This window comes from Lipotes vexillifer, unplaced genomic scaffold (genome assembly GCF_000442215.2).
Source record: "Lipotes vexillifer unplaced genomic scaffold, Lipotes_vexillifer_v1.1 scaffold1094, whole genome shotgun sequence".
NCBI lineage: Eukaryota > Metazoa > Chordata > Mammalia > Artiodactyla > Lipotidae > Lipotes > Lipotes vexillifer.
Window position 1 is genome coordinate 2046575 of NW_006792775.1, and position 10147 is coordinate 2056721.

At 59.2% G+C, this 10147-nt stretch overlaps 1 protein-coding gene across 1 annotated transcript in view; it reads left to right on the forward strand.

The window, feature by feature from the left end:
• KCNQ1 (potassium voltage-gated channel subfamily Q member 1) overlaps positions 1–10147 on the forward strand; it is a 359111-nt gene that overhangs the window by 170527 nt on the left and 178437 nt on the right. The window contains exon 13 of the mRNA XM_007465957.1: positions 239–359. Within this exon, the coding sequence (XP_007466019.1) occupies positions 239–359 (121 nt within the window). The remainder of the gene's footprint in view (positions 1–238; positions 360–10147) is intronic.

Consider the following 10147-nt stretch of genomic DNA (forward strand, 5'->3'; position numbering starts at 1 on the left):
GCCCCCCCCCCCCCCGCCAGTCCTCTGTGCCGAGGCTTCATACACCATCTCCACTCCTCATCCAGCCCTGCGAGTAGATATCTTACCCGTCTGTGGGAAGGCTCCAGGGGCACAGGTCCGCCCCACAGCCAGGGTAGCAGCTTGGGGTGAGCATCTCAGCTCTGAGCAACCCTGGGCCCCCTCTGCCATCAAGCCTTCCACGGAAGCCTAACGTGCTGTCCCGCATCTTTCCCCACAGTGAAAAAGAGCCCCACGCTGCTGGAAGTGAGCACGGCCCATTTCATGAGAACCAACAGCTTTGCCGAGGACCTGGACCTGGAAGGGGAGACTCTGCTGGCGCCCATCACCCACGTGTCGCAGTGAGTGTCCGCTCGCCCAGGGGTGATGAGCTAGAAGGGCGTGGGGCTCAGTGCTGGACCAGGGCTCAGGTCTCCTCACTCAGTGCCCACCGCTCGCTGCCTGCCCTCAGCAACCTGGGGCCGCCGACCACCAGGGGCTGTGGCCTCAGTGCCCGGGCACCAGGCGGGGAGGAGAGAGCAAGGGCATTTCCCGCCGAGTCTGGGAACATGATCCTCTTGTTTTGACTTACGGAAAACCAGACTGATCATTTTCCACTTGTTTTCGTGCTTTGAGCGTCTGAGAAGATTGTTTTTCTCTCCCCTAGCCCCCTCCCCTGCCCCCCAAAAAAGAGACGACTTTGTTTTTCGCATTTCCCCGGTGGAACCCTGGCCAAAGCCACGGGGCAGATGCCGACTGCTGTCTGCCAGTTGCCGCTGCTGTCCTCAGGGGCTCCTTCAGGTGGAGGAAATGGCTGATTTTCCACGCCTTCCAGTTGGCCTGCCCCCGAGGCACAGCTGGCCTGGGACGCATGCCCGTCCTCCCCCACCGTCGCGGTATCGCCGGGCCAATCCCTGGGGCCCGGCCGTGGTGTGATTCCCCTCCGACGTGACTCAGTGCTCCCGGCTAGGGCACCCAGTGGTGACAGCCTGTGGCGCGGTCAGTGGGACACTCAGGCCCATTCTGGCCACTGCCCCACTGGGGATTCCCCTAGAGAAGTCTTTCTGTGCTGGGATGTGTGAGCGGCGCTCTCAGCCCTTCTGAGAGTCACTTGCTGGCCTTCTTTCCTTCTCTCTGCGGAGTCACTAAAGCGTGTTTCGGCTCTCCGGACTCTCTAAGGGTCTCGAGGTTGTCCCGAACCATGTGCATCTCTCCGGAAGTGAGGCCCCAGGCTGGCTGCCTTTGCTGCCGGCCAGGTGTGGCCTTTGCCTTGCAGATGACTGAGGAATCGGGACCCGAACTGCAGGGCCTCCTGGCTGCTCTGTAACCAGAGGACTGACCGAGTCGGGGAGCCAGAGTGAGAGGAGGGTAGGACTGTCTCAAGGTGGTACCATGATCAGACAGGATGGCCTACCATCCTTCCAGGCCCCCGGGCTCACAGGGAGGTTGACAGCACCCCATCGATAGCAGGGTGTGCACAGCAAGCATTCTCAGGTTCGGTGGGAGCCACCCAGGTCACTGCGAAGCAGGGTTATTCATCCTCGCGGACTCGGCACCGGAGCAAGCTTCCAGGCCACCCCTGGGAATGTGGCTCTGACCTCTGGGCCCATCCCGGAGATGACCCGATAGGCTCACTTGATAAATGGGCAAGGGCAGAGGCGTGAGCAGTGGCGGGTGCCAGGTGGGATGGGCAGGTGCAGGTCAGCGTCCCAAGGCAGAATGCCAGCTTACCACTCTGGCTGAGGCCTGTACCGAATCTGGGGCACAAAGGACGCCAAAGTGGTAAAAGTTGCAGTTTTGTGGCTGGTGTCTGCAACCCAGGTGGCAGTGCCTGATCAGAGCGAGGACGGCCAAGAGCCTGCTGGGAACCATGACCCTCACGTGGGTGGATAGCACCCAGGCCTCACTGTGCCGCTCAGCCTGCCCCTTCCTGTCCTCCTGGCCGCTCTCTTCCTGTCAGAGCTCACTCTCCTTTGTTCTCTCAGCTGTGGGCTGGCCCCCAGAATGCACATGCAAGGAGTTGCCCCCCTGGGTGGACAGGGCCATCACCCACCATCCATCCAGCGGGGCAGTCAGTCTTCACCAGCTCCCCGGGCCCTGCAAGGCCCCTGCAGAGAGGCCCAGGGTGAGGGTGGTGAGGCTGGGGACCGAGGTGGCCCAAAGCCAAGCTCACAGCTGCCTTTCACAGTCCCCCCTTTTGAAGCGAGGTCCATGTGTGTTGGCATCTGCGTGCACCACGTTTCCCAAGGCTAGAGGCCGCCCACCTGCCCAGGGAGCCCCAGGAGGGAACTCAAGCCAGTGTAGCTGCATCGTCAGAGGAGCCTGGCTGTTTCTTGTCTTCGCTCCTCCAAGACAGAGGCCCCAAGCTCTCTCTGCTTCCTGTGGGCCTGGGGCATCACCAACCAGAGAGCCTGTGGCGGGCCTTCTCGGTCCAGCAGTCCCATGGCGTGGCCCGCTGGTTGTAGCAGGAGTGGTCCCCTCCAGCGCCGGTTGGGCCTAGGCAGTCCTCACCCAGTAGAGTCCTCGCCCCAGAACCTGTGAACCAGTACAGACCCTGGAGATGAGCCAGCTGGGAAGGTGGGAAGGAGCCTAGGCGTGGTGCTAGGAGGAGGGGTCTGCAGTGAAGGCTGGGAGTGAAAAGACGGAGGCTGCCGTCGAAAGGACACCTCCAGGCACCGTGGTCTGGTCAAGACAGAGTCAAGGTTGAGACGGCAAGGGGTCTGCGTGCCCACGTCCTCAGTAGTCAGAGTACTGCTCGGGGTAGCCCAGGTGGGGAAGGGGGGATGCAGGCGCAGTGAAGGAGACGGTGGGGGCCTCAGACCTAGGCGCCCCCAGGGCTGCAGGCTGGGTAGAGGCCCCACCCCACCATGGCTGGGGAAGGAGGTGGCACCGACGGGCACCATGCTTACTTAGGGCTCTGACTGCCGGCAGGGCAGGGCGGGGAGGGGGATGGCCAGGCCTCGGTGCCCATGCTGGGGCCACATTCCCTCGCCTCCCGCACGGCCCGCCTGGTGATTGATGCCCCTAATTAAACTCGGCTCCAGCCGCTCGGGGACCCGTCTCGGCTCCTGCGGGCAGCTCAACCCCACGGACTCCATGCGGGGAAGAGAGGGGCGCACGCCCTGGTGTCTGTAAGGGATGGGGGGTGTGCGCGGGGGTGTCACAGCGGGCAGAGTGGGTGGGAGGCAGTTACTGAAAAACAGATCCATTTTTCTTCAGCATTTTACTGATGTTATGTGTATTACTGTGTTGGGCCAGTTCCAGGATTCAAATTAAAAGCATAAATAAAGACACATTTTGTTTCCATCTCAAGCTCTCCCCGCCCGCCGGGCCCCAGGGAGGTGAGGTCACTGCAGCCTTGATTACGGGAAGGTCCCTGGGGCTGGGCGAAGCTCCTTTCCGGGGCCTGTTGGCCATCGGAGCGAGGGGTCAGGGGACTGGGGGTCAGCACGCCAGCCTGGTGCAACCGAGGGGGTTGCCAGCGAGCAGGGCCCAGGGCGCAGTGGGCTGGGGGGACACAGTAGCTTTGGGCACTCCAGCCCCACAGGCAAGCCCCTGGGCAGCTCCAGGGCCCTCACACGAATCCGGGTGGCCGGGCCGGAGTGTCACGCACACCTTTCAGGAAGACAGTCTTCCAGGTCCAGCAGGGCCAGAAGGCGGCTCGTCTGCATTTGTGCCCACCCCCCATCCCCCACCCCCACCCCGCCCAGTCTTGCCACAGGGGGCTTCCAAGGAGCAAGTGAGGCAGGAGACAAGGCATCTGGGGGAGTGGGGCATAGCGGAGCCCTGCTCCCCAGGAGCTGGGGTGAGTTCCTAGGCTCCTGCCCCCTGAGGGGAAGGCCACCCCTGTGCCTTGCACACGGTGTCCCATCTGGAACAGCCTTGGCACTCCCCTGCAGCCATGAGATTCCTACTCATCTTTCCAAGGTCCTCTCAAGTCATCCCCTCTCAAGGAGGCGCAGGATGTCCACAGGCCAGGCAGCCGCGTCCTCCTCCAGCCCTTGAGGCCCTCTGTACCAGCTCCCTGAGCCCTAGTATGGGGCCTGGGACTCCTTTTTGGGTACCTGTCTCCCAGGATCCTCGGCTCCTGGGGAGCGGGCGATGTGCGGCTCCCCTGGGCCTCTCCCTATCTGGCACCCCCTCAAGCCCCAGGCCGGAGGGAGCTCCAGGACTGTGGCTCCCACCCCAAGGCAGACAGGGGCCCCCAGCCAGCACCACCCGAGGAGTAGATGAAGCGAGGGCTGTGGGCGCCTCGGCATGGGTGGCTGGCCTGCAGGGCCAGGGGCGGCTGGGTCAGAACTGGCCTCAGCATCAGGACCTGTGGCTCTGAGCTCCAGGGCTGTGTGTGGGCGTGGCCTGGGTACCCTTTCTCTCAGCAGCCTTGGGAGACTGTGGCCATTCCTATGGAGTCCTCCCCACAGCTGCAGTCAGCCAGGACTGGCCTGGCATCCACATCTGCCCCGCTGGTTGCATGTGGACACCCAAGACAGGTGGTTCGAGTGACCAGACCCTCTGTGAGCATAGCAGCCTGTGGTTTCCCTGAAGGGTCCCTCCAGGAGAGTTGGTCCCTGGCCCCCTCCATCTTTTTCATCACGGCATCTCGGATGGGCGAGATTCAGCTCTTTTTAACTAGCCACCGCTCTGTCCTGCTCTGCGGGGGTTAGAGTTCGGTCAGCACCCTGTACCCCAAGACAGGCACAGGGAAGGCCAGGGGCCTTCTAGGAAAGGAAGGCAGAGGGAAGGCAAGGCCAAGGCTGGGGCGCTACAGGTCACCCACCAGGTGACCATGAGCGAGCACGCTCACACACACGCACACACACCCAGCGAGCGTATACTTGCAGGCCTCCTGCGACATGACAGCCTGGAGATCCTTGAGCAAAACCAGCCGTGTGCACGTTAATTAGAATTTCCATGTCCTCAACTTTCTCCTGGACCCTGCAGAATCTCACGCCAAAACGTTCAAGTTTCTCTTTTGCAGCAAGGCCGCTGTGGCCTGGCTTTCATCCACGTCACTACTAGTGTCTCCTGAAATCTGCATTTGTCAGCGAGGCCAGGGCCAGCCCCAGTGCCTTCTGGAAACGGGGGCAAATGTCACAAGGCTTGGTCCTGCGCTCAGCTCCGTGGACCAGGGCCACTAGCTCTATTGATGGGACTAGGTTCGCTTGGGACATTTCAGGGACACCCAGGGCCCACTGTGGCCCACACCCATGGACCCTGGAGGCGCCAGGCACTGCACCTCTGCGAACACCCAAGCCCCTCGCTCTGTTTCTCACCCTGCAAACTTCGGTGGGAAAGGACGGAGAGGCCTTTCTGGGGCCAGTGTCCAGGGGGCTAAAGGAGGGGGCTTGCCAGGAACAGATGAGGCTAGTTTGTCTTTCCAGACCACTGTCCTGTCTTCTTCGGAGCTCCAGACCACCTCTGTCTGCACAAGGTGCCCAGGAAGCCCCGTGGGAGCCCGCCCGGGAGGGCTGCGCGAAGCTACATGAGTCACAGGCTCCCCGTCAGAGCCTCACAGCTCCGGCCAGGCGCAAACCCGTCTCTGAAATGCACGGGGGGATTAAATGTCCTCCTAATTAAATTAAAAGCGAGGCGGAGTGGCTCAGTGGGAAAGAGACGGGACTGGGAATCGGATGCCCTCAATCTGGCTCCCAGCCTGCACCAGCCCAGCTGCGGGCTGCCCCCGGAGGCCCCCTAACCTCTGGGAGCCTCGCTTCCTCCATCTGAGCATGAGAGGAGGACGCAGCCAGTCTCCCGGGGCTGCTGCTCTGGGGAGTGGGCCCGCCGTCTGGGTGGGAGGCCCAGAGGAAAGCGGGGAGGCTCCTTACTTCCTCAGAAGCCATCCATAAGCCCCGGCCCAGGCGCTCTCAGGCCCCGCTCAGCAGTCTCCGTGGTGCAGGTCCTCAGCAAGGCTAGCGTGGACCGGGCTAGGGTTAGGGTTAGGGTTAGGGTAGCGCTGGAGGACAGACTGTCCGAACCCTAGAAGTGGCCGGGGAAAATGACTGCACAGACCGCACGGGTGTTGACGGGGAGACATTCTCGCCGTCGGGGAGTACCGCACAGCTCCCCCTTGGGCTCTGCTTGAACCTAGAAGGGGAGACTGAGTCCCAAGGCAGCCTGATCAGGAAGCCTGAGGGGTGTGTCCCCTGAGGTGAGGGTGGAGGGTGCTTGTGGGCAGACCCAGCCCCTCTGCAGGCCTGGGTTGTCCATCTCTCAAGTCAAGTTTAGAAAGGATTGTCCTTGCATACAGGACACTGTTTTCGACTGGAAGGATGAAATACACGCCGATGAGTACGCAGATCTCAAGTGGACTCTGCTTTATGCATTCTCACCCCCCGGCGCTCACGTAACCAGCCCCCCGCTGAGGCGGCAGAACCTCCCGGGAAGCCCCTAGGCTCCCGCTCCCTGTCACTGACGCCCACGGGCAGCCAGCGTCCTGGCTTCTAGCAACAGGACTCAGCCTTGTCCATTCTTGAACTTTCTATCGAGAGACTCACACGGCGCACGCGCCCGTTCGTCTGAGTCCCTGGGAGCCCCGCCGTCTGGCTGGAGAGAGCAGTGCCTCCCTCTTTCCTTGCCGGCTGGCACCCCGCTGTGTGAATGGCCTACACTTTGTTTATCCACTCTCCTTGGATGGCCACTTGGACAGTTTCCAAGGCAGGGTTGTTATCATTATTGCTAAGAATATTGTCTAGTCCCTGATGAACATCTGGGCTGCTTTCTGGTGAGTGTATATGCCTAGGTGCGGAGTTGCCAGGTCACTGGAGGAGCTTGTTGACTTTTAGTAAACATTGACTAACAGTTTCCCAAAGCAGGCATACCATTTCCACTCCCACCAGTGGCATCGGGACATTCTGGCCGCTCTATATCCTAACACTTGGCATCCTCCATCACTTCCCTTTTAGCCATAGTGGTGTCTGGTGGCATCAAATTGTGATTTTAATTTGCAGTAAGCCAATGGCTAATACAGTTGAGCCCCTTTCTACAGGATTATTTCTTAGTTGGATATCGTCCTTTGTAAAATGCCCACGGTGGCTGCCCATTTTCTATTGGGTTATCTTCTCTTCTGATTTGTAGGAGTTCTGTCTTTACCCTGGACATGAGTCACTGGTCAGATTATTTGGAATATGTATATACACACACAACACCTCTCCCTCTGCAGGTTGCCCTTTTCCTCTCTTAAGGTGTCTTTTGATGAACAGAAGGTCTTAATTTTAAGGTGATCCAGTTAATCAAACATTTCCTTCCTGGAGAGTGCTGTCTGTGTCCTATTTAAGAAACTTTGACTACTCCAAGGTCATAAAGGTATTCTGTTTTTTTCTAAAGCTTTAATAGTTCACCTTTCACACGGAGATCTACAGTCCGCCTGGAATCAATTTTTGCGTGCAGTGCGAGGCTGAGGTCAGGGTACAGTTTTCCCCCACTTGGATATCCAGCTTGACTCAGCACCCTTTACTGAAAAGACCGTCCTTTCTCCACTGCCCTACCGTATCAGCATCGTTATAAACCAGCTCACTGTCTACACTTGGCTCTGTTTGTGGAACCTATTCGTTTCCATGAGTCAGATTTCAGTTTTTCTTTTTTGCCAGGGCCATGTTTCATCATCACTATAGTTTGATACCAGCCCTGGACAGCTGATCAGGCAGGCTCCAGCCAGTTCTCCTGCCTTGCTTGGCTGTCTTTGTGTGGCACCTGTCTCTCCATCCATGTGCCAGTTTCCACAGAAAACTTCTAATAGGTACGGCGGCTCTCTAGATGATTATGGGGAGAATAAACATCTTTACTATGTTGAGTCTTTGGAACTGTGGTCTCGACGTGTCCCTCATTTATTGAGGTCTTCTTTCATTTCTCCTACCGTGTCCTGTAGTTTTCAGTGCAGTGATCATGCACCCCTTGTCTGAGACTTATTATTCCTTGTTAGCTGGTGTTGGTTATGGGTTCACCAAGCCTGGGAACACTGCCTACCAGCGGACTCTGGCCAGCCTGGCTCATTTTATCCTGCCCACGGGTGCCAGGGCAGCCACCTCACCTCTCTGAGCCTCAGTGCCCTCTTGTAGACATGAGGGATGTGTCTCATGGTGCTGGTGTTAGCTTTTGAGAAGATGGGGTCAGGCATCCAGCTGTGTACCTGATTCAGGAAGGTGCCTGCTCAACAGCAGACAGTGTAAAATGTCACCTTATGATGAGAGGCCCCATGGGGACATCCCTTACTTGGCCTGAGAGCTTCTGAAACCACCAGGCCACAAGCTTCCGTGGGACACAGATGAGGTCACAGTGCGCCGCCGTTAGGTGTCGTCCTTATTTAACAAGATATACCTGGAGGCCCAAAAGCCCCGGGCCCCAGGATGGGCTAGCGGCAGAGGAAAGATGCAGATCCACAATCCACAGCCTCTCTCGTCCCTGGGAGAGGGGCTCACGAGCTGTTCTGGCCCCTGTGGAGGTGCAGGGAGAAACCTGGCGCCCACTGTTCTACTCTTGGGGGGAATGCAGAGGACCGTGCCCCGCCATGCCTCTGCCCTCTATTCTCATCACAGTCGGGCTCACCTGCCAAGGATGGCACCCATCTTCAAGCAGAGTGAGGACCAGGGCAGGCCACAAACCCTGCCTTCCCCTGGTGCTGTGCTTGGCACGGAAGGGAAGCGCACGGTACCTCTAGGGTTCTGAGCGACTCGCAGGCTGCACAGCCCGAATGTGGCAGCAGCGTTCATAGACCTGGGGGCTTTCAGGTGCTTAGGAGAGGGTGAGCCTCTGGCAGAATGGACTGAGCCCGTGCCGTGTGTACGTCCCGTGTCAGGGGTGGGAGGGGCGCTGCTGCTGCCGGGTCTTCGGTGGGGCCCTGCGAGCGCTTAGTCAGTCGGTCCCCCGATCCACAGGACTGGGTCTTGCCGGCGTCACCCGTGAGGCGGCGGCAGAGCCAGGGCTTGTTCCCAGACACACTGTCTTTAGGGGAGCCCCAGTCTGTGATGGGGAAGCTGGACTGGCACCCCGAGGGCTGGTAAGCAGGGGGTGGGGAGGTAACTAGCCAGCAGAGGCAAAGAAGCCTGGCCTCTGGTTTGGGTCTGTGCCCCCAAAGTGTTTCCGTGGCCCTCCGGGCAGGAGAGAACAGGCCGTGCAGAGACAGCCTGTGCGCTGCTTGGGTGACTCTCTGGCCATCTGCTCCAGTGAGAATTCTTTGCGTTCAGTCTCTTCGCACACCACGGACCTGGCACCGCCGTGTGAGGAGGGCGAGGGGCGGCGCGCAGGGCTGCAGACGACTCCAGGGCAGCGCTGACCTGGCCCCCCAGGGTACAGTGGCAGACCCAGCTCTGTGGCTTCTCATGCTGCCCCAGAGCGCCCCCTCTAGCGTTCATTCTTTAAGATTGACCAGCCCTCTTGGGACAATGCAGGTGTCCTGGGCAGGGGCCACACCTTAGATGCACATCCTTAGCAATGAGTGGCTAGCGGTCCGAGGTCTGGCTAGAAGTCTGTCAGGTTTGGTTTGGCCCGTGGGAATGCCGGGTGCCACCTTAGAGTCCTCGTGGAGGCAAGAGGAAGAGAAAGAAAAGCTGGAGGCAGAGGGGGCTAGGAGGCCAGGTCCAGCCTCAGAGACTGGCATCCCTGGTGTCCGCGTCATCCTCACACCTCCAGCCGTGACCCTACTGTTGCTTTGATCCTCTCAGTAAGTAACCTCCTGACCTGGCAGTGGCCCCAGAGGCTCACGTTGAAGGTGGCACCGGCAGTGCCTGAAGAGCAGGTGGACCCCAGGGCTTCACACACGAGTTCGCCCATTTCAGGTGGCACAGGAGCAGCTTAGGAGGGGATACATAAAGCTCTGAGAAAGGAATTTCTTTTAGGGGAAATTCAAGGAATTTTCAAAGGTAATTTTGACTCTACCTGATTTGTCTTCCAAGACCTTGGAACTGAGCCATCACAGAAGATCAGACTACACTGCACCCAAAGTAGAATCCTTGCTGTGCCCTATGGTGCCTTGCTGGGGAAACTGAGGCAGAGAGCAGGGTGACTTCATAAAGCAGCAGAAGATATTTGGGAGACTGTGGGGGGGCGGGTAGGTAAGGCTGTTCGGAGCACAGAGCTACACACACACACACACACACACACACACACACACACACACACACACACACACACACACACACACACACACACACACACA